This window comes from Sitophilus oryzae, unplaced genomic scaffold (genome assembly GCF_002938485.1).
Source record: "Sitophilus oryzae breed Bouriz unplaced genomic scaffold, Soryzae_2.0 scaffold_1604_pilon_pilon, whole genome shotgun sequence".
Lineage (NCBI taxonomy): Eukaryota > Metazoa > Arthropoda > Insecta > Coleoptera > Curculionidae > Sitophilus > Sitophilus oryzae.
Window position 1 is genome coordinate 836553 of NW_022146286.1, and position 18875 is coordinate 855427.

At 31.5% G+C, this 18875-nt stretch overlaps 2 protein-coding genes across 2 annotated transcripts in view; one reads left to right on the forward strand and one right to left on the reverse strand.

Moving 5' to 3' along the window:
• The window catches only part of LOC115879988 (flotillin-2), a 398348-nt gene that overhangs the window by 180506 nt on the left and 198967 nt on the right, over positions 1-18875 (forward strand). The gene's annotated exons all lie outside the window — the stretch shown is intronic.
• LOC115879982 (glucose dehydrogenase [FAD, quinone]-like) overlaps positions 1-18875 on the reverse strand; it is a 31971-nt gene that overhangs the window by 7196 nt on the left and 5900 nt on the right. The window contains exons 2-7 of the mRNA XM_030897054.1: positions 15221-15390; positions 7620-7776; positions 4332-4806; positions 3084-3235; positions 2902-3010; positions 1609-1924 (exon numbers count right to left, since the gene is read on the reverse strand). Of these exons, the coding sequence (XP_030752914.1) occupies positions 1609-1924; positions 2902-3010; positions 3084-3235; positions 4332-4493 (739 nt within the window). The 5' untranslated portion in view covers positions 4494-4806; positions 7620-7776; positions 15221-15390. The remainder of the gene's footprint in view (positions 1-1608; positions 1925-2901; positions 3011-3083; positions 3236-4331; positions 4807-7619; positions 7777-15220; positions 15391-18875) is intronic.

The following is an 18875-nucleotide window of genomic DNA, read 5'->3' on the forward strand; positions in this document are numbered from 1 at the left end:
TTCACTTTTACGTCAATTTACACTTTTTCTTGCAATTTGCACTTTTTGTGTAAATTTACATATTTTCTGTAATTTTGCACTTTTCCTGTAAATTTAGACTTTTTATGTCAATTTACATATTTTGTACAAATTTACATTTTTTCTGTCAATTTGCACTTTTTCTGTAAATTTACACTTTTCCTGTAAATTTACACTTTTTTACCAATTTGAGCTTTTTCTGTATATTTACACCTTTCTTGTAAATTTTAATTTTTTTTGTCAACTTTTTTATCAAGCTTTTTCTGTAAATTTACATCTTTCCGCAAATTTAAACCTTTTCTGTCAATTTACACTTTTTACGTAAATTTACAGTTCTCCACAGATTTGCACCTTTTATGTCAATTTACACTTTTTGTGGCAATTTTCGGGTTTTCTGTAAATATTACACCTTTCCTGTAAATTTTATTTTTTTTTGTCAACTTTTTTATCAAGCTTTTTCTGTAAATTTACATCTTTCCGCAAATTTAAACCTTTTCTGTCAATTTACACTTTTTACGTAAATTTACAGTTCTCCACAGTTTGCACTTTTTATGTCAATTTACACTTTTTGTGGCAATTTTCGGTTTTTCTGTAAATATTACACCTTTCCTGTAAATTTTAACTTTTTCTGCCAATTTGTGTTTTTTCTGTAAATTTACATATTTTCCTACATGAAGGATTTTTTATGTCAATTTACACTTCTTCTGTCAAATTGCACTTTTCCTGTAAATTTAAATTTTTTCGGTCAGTATGTGTTTTTTCTGTAAATTTACATCTTCCTATTATTTTCCTGAATATAAGCCTTTTTTTATGTCAATTTACACTTTACGTTTTTTATGTAAATTTATACCTTTCCTGTGAATTTAAACTTTTTCTGTCAATTTGTGCTTTTTCTGTAAATTTACATCTTTCCGTAAATTTACACATTTTATGTCGATTTGCACCTTTTATGTCAATTTGCACTTTTTATATAAATTTACACTTTTTCATAAATTTACACCTTTTATGTCAATTTGCACTTTTTCTGTCAATTTGCACTTTTTATGTCAATTTGCACTTTTTATGTAAATTTACGCTTTTTCATAAATTTACACCTTTTATGTCAATTTGCGATTTTTCATAAATTCATACTTTTTTGTCAATTTTTCCTTATTGGTAAAACAACTTTCTGCCTTTTCTTTCTAGTGGCATAACTAAACAATACCCTCTACCTGACCCATCATCTACGACAGTTTTGTTGTTTTTGATTCATCGATTATTTCATAACTCATGAGTTACGAAACGTACGCTACTTGTAAACATACTTCTCGAAGAACTGGTTGCAATTTTGTAAATATTTTATGTGGAAGAGATCAGCGAAAGATGTGTAGACCAACTTAATTTATTCATTTAGCAAAATGAAACGTGTGAACACAAGTGCCGTTTTCAGCAACCTCAAATCAGTCAAACAGCATCAGAGAGACTGAGATGTGGGAACCCGCTTTTAACTATAGCCGAAAAAAATGCTTAGCTATATTCTACTAATTCTAACTTCTAGTAATTTCAATAAATTTTAATTCTAGTAATTTCAATAAGTAACTATGTATCAACCTTGCGACAACATGAATCCAGTTTGTTGAGCACCATTACAATCTCTAACTTGATAACCCAGTTCTCTCCCTGCTTGCAGAAAGGCAATACTGAGTGGTGTGCGCCAAGGAGACTCCTGCACTGTGAGATATCCTCCTGTTGAATGGTACGGGGTACGAGCTAGGTACGGGTTTCTGTTGTCTTCCGATTTCATGAAGTAGGGCAGGACATCGTCGTACGACCAACCCGTATTACCTTGGGCAGCCCATTGATCGTAATCGTGCCGGTTGCCTCTGACGTATATCATAGCGTTAAGGACACTTGATCCGCCCATTACCTTAAAAGAAATATTCGATATTTTGGTATAGTGTTAACTATTTATTGTTTAACTTTTAACTTTTTAAAATTTCATAATGTTAATTACGAATAGGAGTTATCTTAATTAAATAAGTCCCAGAAATAAGTGCAAGTATTTTAAGGGGCGGTAGATCTCAATAAAACAAACATATTTTCTCTTTATCGTTTTTCAAATAAGTCCAAAATAACGGAGTTATTTTACTTTGAAAATTTCCAAAAAAAAAATTTTTTTTTGCTAAAATTTTGAGAACCACTGGATCTTTTCTCGATTTTCTTTCTTGTAAATTTAATCTAATAACTATGTTGCCATATTATCAAGAAATTATGTTTTAAAACTAAAAAAATTTCCAAAAAAAATTTCAATTCACTTTTAGTGCATAGTAATTTTCAGCAACCGTATTATCACATACTGCGTCTGCGAAGAAAATATAGCAGAAATATTAAGAAAGTTTTTGAAAAAAATTACACTCATTTATTTCTAATGAATTTCTAGATATCGATTTTTAAATACAGAGTTTAATAGCGCGACCACTGTCGAACACCAACTCAATTCCACTTATTTTACCAAAAGTGCCAGTGTTTCTAACTTGCCCTTAGAAAATGTACAAGCTAGAGGGAAAATTACAACGACTCGTTAATAAATAAACAAATAAAGTATCACGAGACGTAATTAAATCGTAAAGCTGAACGCACGATACACCCTTCGCTAGAATTTTAAGTTCTGATTGAGTCGACCGTCTCTTAGCAATGTGCACAGTTTCTCGGCTTATTTTATACGTTTGGCAACGTTTTTACTGTTCTCTCTTTGTTTAGTACATTACAAACGCATTGTACTCTTCTTACATACGGACATCTCCACCCAAAACTCACCTTTATCAGCCCTTAGTATGTATTATAGATTTTTTTTAATATATACGATATACGTAACGTATATTATTTGTATAATATACTACATACCTTTCCTCTTGGCCAGTTACATCTGTCACCGATCATCGCCAAGCAATAACCTGAATCCGATGGCGGTGTGGTTTGGTACATCCAATCGAACTGTGACATTTGCATATATCTAAAACAACATTTAAATTAGTAAATTCATAACATTTAAATTAGACACATTTTGTTAATGGATATATATTTACCCGCTCAATGAAGGAATATCCGATACTTCATTTTCGTTCCCACCAGCTTCTAAGAGTAGGACATTCCAGTTTTCTATTTCGGAAAGCCTGGCAGCTACTACAGCTCCTGCTGATCCAGCTCCCACCACAATGAAGTCGTATTCAGGTCTGATCTAGAAATTTTTGTTTAATTAAAGATTATAATATACCATATGGTCGAAAAAAACACCGTCAAAATCGGCTTTTATCGCGATTTTTTTTGAAAATTTTGTATTTAAAAAAAGGACTTTTTTAGTTTTTAGTTAATAAACATAATATCTTCATATGGCAACCTTAGGTAATAGGTTCTATTTACAAGATAGAAAATCCAGAAAAAATCTAGTGGCTCTGAAAATTTAAGCAAAAAATATTTTTTTAATAAAGATAAAAAATAATTTTCAAAGTAAAATAACTCGGTTATTTTGAACTTTTCAGAAACTGCAAAGAGCAAATAAGTTTCTTTTATCGAGATTTACCAGCCTGGTGTGAAAATATTTGCACTTATTCAAGACTAACCCCCTGTATATGGAATTTATTTTCATGGTAAAAAGCGTTAGTAGTACTGATCCTGAAGATATTTTGAATCGAAATAATCAATACATGTCATTATTGACACAAATTAAACAAGTTTACTAGATAGTTATTAAACTGACATAATAAATCTGGAACCTTTTTGCACCAAAGGTTCCAACAGAACCTGTTTTATCATAATAGTGCCTTGAAAAATATATGATTAATTAAAAAAAAGTTTCAAAAAAATACTATTTCAATCAAATAACTATATGTATAGTCCAAAAAATAAACGTGTTTTTGGCAGTGATGACATGAATTGATCATTACCAGTCCAAATATCTTGAGGTTGCTCGTAGCGATTTTTACCAAAAGACATTTTTTACCTAAAAAACGGTGGAAATGTGTACAATTTTATACCCAGATGTATTTTTTACTCAGTAATTTAATACTGAGGGGTAAAAAGTTATTACTCTTCATCAGTTTTAGGTTGCGCCTCCTACACGTATGGGTCATATTGACATTAAAATCAAATTTCTCGCGTCAAAAACACGTTAGTTCAAAAATTATTTGGAGAAAATTGAAATAAAAATTCTACACAAAATTTTTAAAATTTTAGAGAGAACAGAATTTTAAAAAGCATTTTAGGACATAAATTTAGACCACCCTATATTTGTAATTAAGAAATTAGTACGATTTAAACAGCTCTAAAACACTTACCTTATTAATATTGATAGGATGGGATTCTGGGTCAACTTCTAAATATTTCATAAATAGTAATCCGGCTGCGAACACAGGAACCAGGCCCAAAATGGTTAGGGGATTCACCGTTAGGCCCACTGCAAAATGGGCGACTTGGCCAACGACAGCTAATAATGACATGACTAGATTATCACCTATATATTTACTTTAAAAACTTGTCCACATTATATATTATTTTATTGTCTCTTCACACTTATATACTATTATATTCTTGTCACTTTAATTTTGACTATGTTTTCTGGCACTATAAAGTTATTCTCTACACACTATTTCTTGTATTGGCACTGAACAGGTATCAAATTATCTCATATTTATTGAGTCAATAGCTCGGTGAATAGAGTTATCAAATCCACATACCCATATTAACTTCCTGACTTAATATTTTTGGAGTATAATTCCTAAACGACACCTTTTTTAGTTGAAAACTTAAAGCCTAAAACAATAACATAAATTTAGTATAGTACGGAGCGATCAACAAATGACTGAAATAGTGGACTTCTAATTTTGGACGTTTAAAGGTTGATTCTCACTATACCGTTCATATCAGCTCCCTTCCGTTTCCCTTCCGTTCACATAAATTATTATATCGTAAATGAATAGGACAATACACACTATCCGTTCCGTTTCCCTTCCGTTCCATATCCTTATCTTCCATACATTTTTTGGCGGACGGACTGAAGCGTATCGGAAACAGCGTTGTCAAGTTCTTACATTTGTACCAGCTCTGTTAAAATTTTGCTGATATTTATTTATTCTTTCACCTCTTAATTAAATCTATTGCCTTTTTCACAAGATACAAATTTTTAAAATAAACTTTTCGGAATGAGATAAATTGTACAATAAAAAGTATGGAACTGATACGGAACGGAATCTTACGTATAGCGTCAATACAATAAAAATACGACGAACGAATATGGAATGGGTATAGAATGGAAACGGAAGGTATAGTGAGAATCAACCTTAATTGGCAATAAATTTAAAAAATTCGAATTTTTTATAACTTGCGTCAAAACAAACCGAAAGCACCCTCATATACCAGAAGATTTGGCAAGCGAATTTGGCCTGCGGGTTGGGCCTGTGTACTTGGCCTGCATTTAAAAACTTTGAGTTTGTATTGCGGATCAAGTCTGTTGCAGGCTATATCTTTGGCTGGCCAAACTTGTCAGAGACCAAATCCACAGACTTGATCTTTGAGATTAGACTGGTCTAAAAAATAAGTTTGATTCCAATTGACCCATAATTAAGAAAAATTCTGATGATTTCGTTCATTTAGAGGCATCGCGCATCGATTCGAAACGTCGAGGGCGTCATCTTGTAGCCCGTCCCCAATTATGCCGAAATCGACCCACATTTTTCTTCTATATCAAATTCTTAGTCCCCCCCTGATGAAGATGTAAACGAAACGTCGTATCCTACTTTGCAGGGTGAGACCGTGTGCACAGGCGCACACATAGCCTACCCACCAGAGTCGCGATCGGACGACATAAAGTTTTGACGTTTCTTACGTCAAAACTAACTGTCACAGTGACACGTGTCCTACACGATCAAGTTGGCCTTGATCAAATCTATCGACATACCAAGTTTCATTTAAATCGGACGACTTTTTAATTTGATTTATTGATGATGGGGTTTTGTAATGCACAAAACGTTGTCAAAACACCTTCCTTCCTCCTAACCTCCGATCGTTACTACTTTTCTCTCGCGTCTCGTGTGTCACGGTTTTCAATTTTTTACTCCCATCGCGCGTAAAGAAGTTTCACTTCAAAAATTAGTCATATTATTTACTTTTTGGTTTGTATTGATGCTAATACTTTAAGAAATTCTTAAACTTATTACCAACAGTGCCACCTAATTGAGCGAAATCAGAATAGCCAAGTATTTCAATCAATTTAAGTATATAGTAAACGCCACGAATGTTTGGGAGTGATTCATCGGTCGCTACTATGTGAACTAATCTGTTCAAGGTCACATAAACTTAATTCCAGTGCCGTGGTCTTTCAAGTCATATAATAATCAATATATAATCTGTTGTTATTTGTTGTTTTAATTGTCAAAGTCTTGTTAAAACATATATTTGGTTATAAATATAAGATGGAATGGCCATTGGTCGCACTGCAAGCACACCAATGGACTGACGCACAAAAACGAATCAATCAAAGAAACGCGATATAGTATTGTCTTTGTCAATCACGCTAACATTTTAGAATAAGTAGGAGGAGCGCAGGCAGATGATTAGACCGGGCCTTTAAAAACTTACGTCTGCGGTAAAAATTTACGGTTTTAATGTAAAAAATAGCGCGCGTGTCGATTCTAACTTCATCAAGCGATGAATCACTCCCAAACATTCGTGGCGTTTGCTCTATCATTTTGTACCGCTTTCCCTTTGAATAAGAAGACTAAGGAAGGAGCATAATGCTATCCATGTATTCATGCATGGTGGGCGGAAAAGGCACCATAAAAGCTCTCTAGGGTGGGGATCCTTGACAGTTCTGTTTGACGATTCATTTGACACATTTGAATTTGATTTGAAATTTTGTGGATTTGTCAGTCTTTATGGAGCTTATTTTATGTTATTTATTATTTATTCTACTACTGATAGTTGTATAAAGGTAGTAAATCTAGATGGAAATTGTGGCAGAACTTAAATTAACAGTGACACTATCGGGATTTATCGAAAAAGACTCTAAAATAGTTGGTTGTGTAGCGTGCGGTAGATCTCGGCAAAAATTGAGTGAAATAATGGAACAACTTTTCGCTAGTAAGTGACTATAGGTATAATATACATACGTGTAGTAAACCGATCATTTATGAAATTCACTTAAATTAACTAAATTATATATTTTTCTTGCATTTTAGCTTTTATTTATTACTTGTCAAAGATTTAATGTCAAAGAATTTAGATATGTTAATTTGACTTACCTGCTTCAGTAGCGTATCGGATGTTTGTGTTAATAAATACTTATTATAACTTATCTATTTTTATTAGAATTATATATTTTTATAACAATTTTAATAACTACCAACATTTATTCACAACGTAAAATAAAACAACAAATTATTGAGTCTACCCCACGTCTACCCTACATCATAGTTTTACATTATTTAAAGAAAATTAGAACGACACTGATAAACCGGAATTTAAGTCGGCCATATTTGAGGCCCATCGCGGTGTACCTAAGATTTTTGATATATGGATATGCTCCTTCCTTAGTCTTCTTATTCAAAGCGCTTTCCCAATTGACTTACGTTTTGTTTCTCTACCGCACTTTTAATATACAAATTGTGCCTAAGATATTCATTATGAGCGATGGAGCAATCGTGCTCACTTTTGCTTCTAGTAAATTTGTGACAATTATCTTGTCTATATCTAGATACGAATCTATCACTAGGAGTTGTACTAAATCTGTAAGAAAACATAAAATCAGATAGACAATTAACATATATTTACATTATATGTAAGTCCGGTAAATTACTCACATCTTTTATAGTATGAGTGAGATATTTATGGACGAGTCCAGGATTGACCTAAAGACTGTTCAGCCATCGTTCACCGTTACGTCATCATTATTTGTCAAATATAAGTTTTAGGGTGTGTCTGAAACCAGCTCATATTGTTTAGAAAATATTAAGTACGTTCCTGTATTTTATTGATTGAGCGAGTTCCGTTTTTTTCGGCATTTTTTCATTTTTTCTTGAACTCTTTAAGGTGCGTATTCATTATCCGAACGAACGAACGAACGAACGAATGAAAGTGCGGTATATTTAGACGGGGACCGTTCGTTCGGTCGTGCGCTCGACCATCCGCTTCGAGTCGGTACATCAAAGGCGTTTAGACGTCATGGTACAAAGAATACAAGGTATGATCGATAGCGGCTCCAATTTCGTTCAGTTCGCGCATACCACCTGTGACGTCACTAGGAAAATAATGAATAAATAAAAAATAAAGAAAGTTGACAGGAGATCTGCAATTTTTGGGGTTATGGTTAAGAATTGTTTATTTTAAGACTTTTTAGTTCGTTTAATTTAATAATTACTAAAACCAGCAGTTCCAAAAATATATTTAAAAATAATAATTATCTATTAACATGGATTTGGACGATAGGTAAGAATACTGAATTTATTTCTATATTCGGTATAAAATTGTTTATTAGGTTTTTAGTTTGCGATGTTTATGGTAAATAATTTTCATTTTCATTGCCTCTGAATTCACATGAGGACAGAGTTGAGGATATCTATGGAAAAGTAACCACAAGAGGAATTGTTACATCATTTAAAAAATATTGGGAAGTTTATTGTTTCCCATCGAAAAGTAGAAAATGCCAATGCAGATGAACGTATTGTAATTGTGATAGAAGTAATTCTAAGGGTGAAGTTTATTATAATTAGTGGAAGTAATACCAAGGGTGAAGTTTATTATAATTAGTGACCTCTGCTTCTTTTTATATGTAGAAGTTTCTGGTTTTGAGAATAAATCGGTTGAACGACACCCAAAATTTAAAGGAAGTATTTGCATACCCAGAATATGCCCATCAAGGATTATATAGCTCAAATTTCCTTTAATGGTAGGCAATTATTCAATGCAAATTAACTTTTTAAGTGACTAAAATATTAAATAGTTTACAATATGGTATATCACTAAAAATATATTACTTTTAGGTACAATTAGGGCCCGATACATTTCAAAAAGTAGAATATTATTTTATATTAAATGAGGTATTGTACTAACAATCAATTTATATTAATAACATCTGTTCTAAGGTCTTCTAGAATATCCACTCCACGATATCTTAATCTGCTTTGGTATAATCGCCTTTCCCAAAAACGTTTTTTTCGCCGTTGTTTTTTTGAAAGCAATTTTATTACTACATAACAGGCGCTAATTATTATTATTTCTTCGTCGCGATCCATAGCACTATTACCTCGATAGTATTGGCGAATGGTGAATCCACGGAAATTCGACAAGAAATGCGTGCGGTTCTATCGTGCGGTCCCCGTCCATACCACTAGCGAACATTCGTTCGTTCGTTCGTTCGTGCGGATAATGAATACGCACCTTTACGATCCCGTTAATTCCAATCCTTTGGACTGTTGAAATTCCTATTTCCAAAGCATCAGCAACTCGCTACATTATTTGAAAACGCTATCAATTTGTTTTTTACATAAGAATATTACACCCCTTTGCATTATACTTACTTTATATACAGCGTCCACGGGCAAGAGTGTTCTACCAGCTGCAGCGTCTCTTCCAGAAAAATAATTTATAAGCTTAGCAATGAGCTCTTGTCTATTTTGGTTAAATCTTTGAGGCATTTTTGCAATAAAAAAATGAATTTTGTTTTACAGCAGCAATCAAATTTTAACTTTGACATTGATCGATGTCCGTCAAGAAAATTATAACCGAAAATCAAATGACACACAGTTAGCCTGGGCCAGGGGCGGGAAAGTGAAATAGCAAAAGCGGTTCCACCGTTTCCACGGAAATCTCAAATAAAATAGTTCCAGCCCTAGCCACTAGGTGGTAGTGCAATTAATTTTTAGGTTAAGAAGTTGCTACTAGTTATTGCCAGATGGCGTTAAATCAGAATTTTTTTTGTAGTTTCCATAGTTTCCAACGGCCATTGTCATATTATTGTCAAATTCTCAAAAAATATTGTCGTTGTCATAGCGCCAATCATAATATTATCAAATAAATGATTAGGAAACGTTTTTCAAACTATAATTTGTTATATGTGTTTTAATTAGACAATTCCTTTTGTTTGTGGCCCTAAAAATATAATGTAAGTCTTTTATATTTGCCATCATTTAAGTACCTATTTATATTTACTCCATTTACAAAACTTTGGGCGTGTTACGTTGGTCTTGTTTTATTATATTAAACGATGCTTAAATATTTGACATATAAATAAGAACTTTAAATAATAAATAATATTTCACATGTTTGGCTTTAATTTTATTTAGTAATTGTATAAATTATATTGTTAAATCTTATATTCGTATCTTATTTTTTACACATCACAAGAATACTTGTTATTAGTATTGTTGAATTTGTGTAAAAAATAAGATTTAATAATCAAATTTAATTATTTTAGAGTAAAATTCAACAAAAACGCTCATTTAAAAAGCCCGCGCTTCGATCCATTTAAGACAAGCCCTACTCAATAGATGGCGCCACTTCTGTAGGACCATTTTTCGGTATGGCAGAGTCCATTCTTTTTCTAGCTAGGTATATTCTTTGGCCTGGGCCAAGATGGGGGTCAAGAAAAAAAATATATAAACTTTGAGTACTTTATTTTTTAAATGCCGATACCACTGGCTTCAAAAAAATATAAAAATTAAAATCGCCGACGTACAATAGGGGTCTCTACACAAATTTAAAAAAAAATTTTCAACCAAAGTAAAAAGCGCGCAAAAAGTTTTGTTAATAATAAATAACGACCATCATCACCAAAAGGTATGCTTACTTTTGCCCCCCTCCCTGTTTCTAAATCCAGGAGGTTGGGTCTCTGCACAAATTTGAATAAAAATAAACAAAAAAAAATTTTCTAAGATTTTAGTGATAAAATTTTACTTTATGATCATAAGTATTATTAAACAAGTAAAACTACAAACTAACAATTAAGGAAGTACAATTAATAACTTTAACACACACCGAATTTAGTCTAAAAAGGAAGAAAACAATTTGGTACTAGCTATAAGTAAATAAATAAATTTTAAACATGGTTACTGTTGTAGGAAGCAACACTCCTAAGGAGATTTTTTTGACCAATTTGTCTGCCTGGCCAGGTGGAAATACCATTTGTTTAAAAAACGTTAACTTACTGATGATTTCCATTTAAAACTGAGCATAGATAGTGGAAGTGGATCTTTAAAAATTTGTCTGTCTTTATGTTGTTACGAAAATCCCGAAATAAAACAAGAAAAACATAAAAGTACCGTAATAAACAAACGCATTTTAATAGGATTGGCTCCCAAAATAATAGAAACCTACAAAAATATCAGAGCAATGTTTGAGATTTTGCAACACCATACTATTTATGGAGTCATTTCTTACACATTTGCCGCAGATCTAAAGTTGATAATGATTATATTGGGCCTTCAATCTTTATCATCATGTCATCCATGTGCCTGGTGTGATGTTAACTCAAAAAATTTACAGTCAAAGGGAGAACTAAGATCCATAAAAGATATTTCCAAATGGAGTACATTATAGAACGAGGAGACAGGTGGAAATTTAAAAGAAACAAAAAAGTACAGTAAGTGTACTGCTAAGTTTACTTTATTGACTTTTTTAATAGTTATTTTTTGCAAATTTTAATTAAAATCTTTAGAGAATTGCGTCAACATTCCTTTAATAACTGGTGATGACAATCTTCCAATTATCAACTATATATTTATTTAGATGGGAGTTGTACAAAAAATATACGATTCTCTAAAAAAGGACTTTCCGGAAATTGCTGAAAGCTGGCTAAGAAGTTCTGGGATACAATTAGACCATTACAGCAGATTTAATGGAAATAATGCCAGACACTTGCTTAAAAAAGTTGACGTCCTTAAAGCACTAGATCCTGGTACTTACTTTGTAACAAAACTTTATTTTATTATTGTTATTTGGACACTAAGCCCTTTGCTTATTTTTTTTAGACAACAAATACATACAGGTATTTTGTACCTTCAATGATGTGGTAGCCAGCTGTTTAAAAAAATAACAGATACGAAAATCAGTTTTACTCAAAAAATTCACGCTGTTGTTCACCATATACCGGATTTTGTTAGTATTTCACAGAAAGTATTGGGCTTTTACTCTGAGCAAGCCTCAGAGCAGATGCATCATTCTTTTAAGTTGTTCTCAAAAAACTTTAATTCAAATCCGAGATCACAAAAAACTATCAAAAAAATCCCCTTAGGAATATTGCTTCCTGCAACAGTAACCATGTTTAAAATTTATTTATTTACTTATAGCTAGTACCTAATTGTTTTCTTCCTTTTTAGTCTAAATTCAGTGTGTGTTAAAGTTATTAATTGTAATTCCTTAATTGTTAGTTTGTAGTTTTACTTGTTTACTAATACTTATGATCATAAAGTAGAATATTAGAAAAAAATATATTTTTTTGCTTTTTCTATTAGATTAAAGTCTATTTTTATTTAAATTTCTGCCAAGACCCAACCTCCTGGATTTAGAAACAGGGAGGGGGGCAACAGTAAGCATACCTTTTGGTGATGATGGTCGTTATTTATTATTAACAAAACTTTTTGCGCACTTTTTACTTTGGTTAAAAAAGTTTTTTTTTTTAATTTGTGTAGAGACCACAATTGTACGTCGGCGATTTTAATTTTTATAATTTTTTGAAGCCAGTGGTATAGGCATTTAAAAAATAAAGTACTCAAAGTTTATATATTTTTTTTCTTGACATCTTGGCACAGGCTAACTGTGGACAATGACAATTACTAAAAAGACTATGCAGTCATTTACGAAATGCCGTAATGACGTCACGAATCTTTTTCATCTGGTTGGCACTGGTTGGCAAGTGATTGAGATAGTTCTACAATATATGACGTGACGCTGAACGATGGGTGAACATTCTACTATTTCATACTATTGGCACAGCTTAAGTAAAAATTATTCTGTAAGCTGTGCTATTGGGATAAAACTTATGTTTTTAAATAATTAGTATTTTTAATCCGCTTATGTACAGGGTGAGTTTCCTACGATATTCTCTATGGGTATCTCGGAAACTACTGGAGATAGAGAGTCGGTTAAATGGGGAAAGAATTGTAGTTTTGTGGGGTCATAAATATGCGCCTTTCAGATTTTTGAAAAAGTTCATGGCTTACTAGATATTTTGAAAAAAACAAATTTCGGCTATTTTAAAAATTGTCCCTAATTCCATTATAAGCTATTTTAGACAAAAAGTTTTCAGATAAAAGTTGTAGATAATCACATTCTTAATGAGACTGTATCCTCTGCTTTTTTCTAAAGCCTGTCATTTTTGACATATGCCACAAACATAGGTTTTTTTAAATGGAAACCATAGTTGGCCATGGCTTCATAAAAAGCGCCATTTTTTAAGCTTTTCAGCGATATAAGCTATAATATGTTTTCTTCGAAAAATTACTGAGTTATAGCCAATTCTTCTCATTTTTAAACAATTTCACTTAGTTAGCCATGGAAACAAGTTTAATCGTCTTTGCTCTCATAAATGTGAAGCTGTCACATCCAAACTTTGCAAATAAAAATAAATACAAATTGTAAATATGAATTTTTCAAATGAAGAAAAGCGTGTAGGATTATTGGTTCAACTTTTCTTGACCATACATTTTCGAGGATACGTTGACCGGTGAATGTTACGTTTTTTAGAGAACGGCTTTCAAGACATGTTAGAAAAGTTAAATTTAGTTATAGCCAATTCTTATCTTTCTTGGCTAATTTCACTTAGATTGCATGGTATTCTTATTCTGTTATGATTTATAACTTATAAAAAGTCAGAATATATTACTAAACGGTTCTTTACAATTTACATTACACAAACTAAAACTTAAAAAAATAATATCACTACATACACTTTAAGTTATTTTAAAAAGTGTTCAAAAAATCCGCCATTGTTTTGAGTTGCATGTTTTTAAAACTGAATTATTACCCATTTTCATAGAAGGACCGGTCGACTTAATCAAACTTCTCTCGTACCGCCACTTCGAGTGCCTCTCTTAATTCATAGGTTCCTTTGTAAACCTTATTGTTAACTATACCGCATAAAAAATTCTAAAATGGATAGGTCAGGTGATCGAGGAGGCCCATGCAATTAGTCCACCTCTATCTATCCCTGCGTTTGTATAATTATGATATACATAAATAATTTTTAACATTTATTTTATTATGGGGGGTGGGGGGTGGTGTGTCATAATGAAAGTCATGTTGGAACCACTCTATTGATGCGCGATCACACGCGATCTACACGCTTCTTCATTTTAAAAATTCATATTTACAATTTTCGTTTATTTTAATTTGCAAAGTTTGGATGTAACAGCTTCACATTTCTGAGAGCAATGGCGATTGAACTTGTTTTCATGGCTACCTAAGTGAAATTGTCTAAAATTATAAGAATTGGCTATAACTCAGTAATTTTTCGAAGAAAAGATATTATAGCTTATATCACTAAAAAGCTTAAAAAATGGCGCTTTTTATGAAGTCGTGGCCAACTATGGTTTCAATTTAAAAAAACCTATGTTTGTGTCATATGTCAGAAATGACAGGCTTTAGAAAAAAACGGAGAACACAGTTTTATTAAGGATGTGATTATCTACAACTTTTATCTGAAAACTTTTTGTCTAAAATAGCTTATAATGGAATTAGGGACAATTTTTAAAATAGCCGAAATTTGTTTTTTTCGAAATATCTAGTAAGCCATGAACTTTTTCAAAAATCTGAAAGGCGCATATTTATGACCCCACAAAACTGCAATTCTTTCCCCATTTAACCGACTTTCTATCTCCAGTAGTTTCCGAGATACCCATAGAGAACATCGTAGGAAACTCACCCTGTATGTTTTGGATACTATTGTATTTACTGATGGAATAATTTTTTCCGAAGTCAATATTCCGAAGTCGGGGTTCTCACTGTCTTTGTCAGCATCATTGTCGACATCGTCTGGAGTATTTCCAATTGATTTCGGAAAAACTAAACTGACATAAAATTTGAGTCTTGTGCAGAATATGATGGGATTGGGAAAATTAACATGAAATCAAATTCTATCAAAGTTTCTCCGTATTTAATAAACTAGGTTTGTGAAAAGCAAATTCACTTAATAAAGAAATGTTAATCTTAATTTAATAATCTTTGACAGTTTACTTACCGTGTAACAATATCGTTTTTATTCCTAAACGCTATTTCTGTCCAATATTGGTTATGATGGGAATGCACCCTTTGGTGGTATTTACAGTCAATTTTGTTGGACTCTTTGTATTTTTGCGGTCCGGGATCGGATCTGCCCATTTCATTTAGTGAAAGAGGAAGCCAGTTGTTCTGAAAATAAAAATTAGAGAGAATTAAAAATTACTTATAGGTATAGCGTTCTGAATTCACTCATTTGTAAATGAGTGTCTTGAATTTACGATTTTATCATCTTATTTAAGAGTCTATTACGCTGTACTGTTGTGGTCGCTCTCAGGGGTCGGGTAGAGCGGGTGTGTGGCCGTAAGAAAATATATATTTCAGAAATCTGCGTAAAGCTTAGCCCGATCCTGTCGTGTTAAACCACATCCAAAATTCCAAACATACGTGCTTTGATTAAGGTTTGCAGAGCTTCAGCATTTGCCATAAAAAAGCAAGCCATTTGTTACAAAACCATATAAATTATATATCACTGTAATCACAAAACTTCAATCTATTTCCGTATTGTAACGGAATTTTAAGCTATGTCTTTATATTCGAGAAAATTTAGTCCAAACATAAGGTATATTTTGTTCATATTTGACCATCAAAATCTTAAAAATAAAGAAGTTGTCTAAAATGTGCTACAATACGGATATAGTATAATCCTTTATCTTTAATTTCCTTCTTAATTTGTGTAAAAATACTTTTATTACATATAATATGTAATAAACACACAAATACATTATATTTTTTTTTCTCGAAAATAGAAATAGCAATAGTGTATAATTGAAAAACAATAAACAATAAGAAATGAAGGTGGTTTCTGAAAATGTATACAGGGTTGTTCACCACATACGACACGAAGTATTGTAGCTAAACGATGAGATTTTTACAAATTGTAAGATTTGGGTTCGTTGAAGGACTGTTAGAGCTACAATTTAAAATTATTTTTACAAGATACAGAGTGTCCCAAATAAATAAAAAATATCGAAGTTGTATTTTTTTAAATGGAACACCCTGTATATTATTACATTTTTAGTTTCTACGATTAAAATAAAGGTAAATTTGATTCAGGTTTGTTATACTTAAACCTTACCGTTTTTGAAATATTTTCAATTTTGTGAAATTGCAGAAAAAATTTTAAGGCTTCATTTCTCCAAGGGTATCAAAGTTTTTAATACTAAATATTTACTGATCAGTTATTGTGTTGCAATAATAAAAATAATACTACCTTATACAGAGTGTCTAAAAATTTATTTTAAATAATTATTAGCTTCAAACGGCAATGACTTGTTTAATTTAAATGGAACACCCTGTATATTTTACGAGAATCAGATGCACAATTTAATTGTCTATCAAATTATATTATACCATTTTTTACCTATCTCTTTAAGTTTCCGTAGAAAATGCATTTTCTTGTAATTTAGAATTTATTTATCAATATACCCATGGACTATTGACATTTTAGATTATTTTTAAAGATGTACCAAATTTTTAAAGAGTACAGATACTAATATTGTCGATATAATTCGTTTATTTTATTAAAAAATAAAAAAAACTGTTTAAATATTTGTTAAAGAGGATCAATTAATATGATTCCAGTATTCAAACTACATTAACTGACTGTTTGCGTTGATTAATAATAATAATTGCTCCAAATACTAAAAAAACTGAATTTTGTATGGGCATTAGACAGTGTGATAAAAGTAACACCTTAAAAATGATATTTCATTTTTTAATAAATGCTTATTTATAACAACAGAGACTTTAATTTGATAACTTATTATTATAGTGATTTCTGACTCCAATCCACATTTATTTATAATAATTTATTAACGAACACAATTAAGTATGTAATTAATTAGTATATGGGCGGAAATAATGGTGTTATTAATGCTAATTAATGGTATACTCTTTTATAAAGATTTAAATAGTTTTCTTTTTGCATACAAATGGGCTAGTAATATTATCGTTTTGCTAAAAACGATAATATTACTAGTCTGTACATTTTGTACATTTGCTGCTTTAAAAACAATCTAAAATGTCAATATTCCATGGATATATTGATAAATGAGGTCTAAATTATAAGAAAATGCATTTTCTACAAAAACTTGAAGGGATAGGTAAAAAATGGTATAATACAATTTGATAGACAATTTAATTGTACATCTGATTCTCCTAATATATACAGGGAATTCCATTTAAATTAAAGAAGTTATTGCCGTTTGAAGCTAATAATTGTTTAAAATAAATTTTTAGACACTCTGTATAAGGTAGTATTATTTTTATTATTGCAACACAATAACTGATCAATAAATAAACTTCATTAAATATTTAGTATTAAAAACATTGATACCCTTGGAGAAATGAAGCTTTAAAATTTTTACTGCAATTTCACAAAATTGAACATATTTCAAAAACGGTAAGGTTTAAGTATAATAAACCTTAATCAAATTTACCTTTATTTTAATCGTAGAAACTAAAAATGTAATAATATACAGGGTGTTCCGTTTAAAAAAATACAACTTTGATATTTTTTATTTATTTGGGACACTCTGTATCTTGTAAAAATATTTTTAAATTGTAGCTCTAATAGTCCTTCAACGAACCCCAAACTTACAATTTGTAAAAATCTCATCGTTTAGCTACAATACTCCGTGTCGTATGTGGTGAACAACCCTGTATATTGTGTGTTCCACACAAATAATAATAACGATTAACTACTTTTTAAATGAAGGGACAACACTACACCGCTAAAAATAATTTATATCGTTGGAGCAAGTGTCTTTATGTATAAATCCAAATTTTCAAAAAAAATCGTACGTCCGGTTCTCCATAAACGTCTAACCTGCCATCGTCACGAATCACCCTGTATGGTCGGTGAAAAGGCTCACCTTGTTGATATCAACTAATGATGGTGGTATTCTGAATTGCATCTTTAGCAGAATAAAATAAGGACGCGTGTTTTACTGTGATGCAACAGATATGTCTAAATTGGTCAACTGAATGGTGTTTTAGAAGCAAATTTAGCAAGAGTATAAAAATACACCTCTTGCGGAAGAACTCTGTCGTATGGTTTTTATTGTACAAATTTTATTCTTATTATCTTGACTTGATTAGCCATGCGTTACTATAATTTTTATTTATTTATTTAACGAGGGTCTATTTATTTTTTTAGTAGACTAATACTGGGGTTATGATTTAATTAGATATACACTCAGATGCAAAAAAACACAACGGGATGCTTTTTCGTCCAATAAGGGTCCAATTTAAAGTATTATATTTTTTTTGTTTTTAGCCCAATTTTTATGATTTTTTTGGCATACTGTATATAAATATACTCAGGGCCGGGCGACCCGGGCGGCCGCCCGGGGCGCCGTGTACTAGGGGCGCCGCGCCGCGACAGCAACTAAAATATTTAAAAACTGTAATCTAAACAAATAGTAACGAATAACCAGATCAATAATTAATCGGTACTATCAATTTTCACATTAAAATATTAGCAGTTACCACATCACGTAGGGGAAAATATCTGACTAAACATTATAAACACTACTATATCCTAGACCTATCCTATTATAGTTTATTGATATTATGCTCAAAAAATCCGCACGAAAGTTTTGGGATAGTTTCAA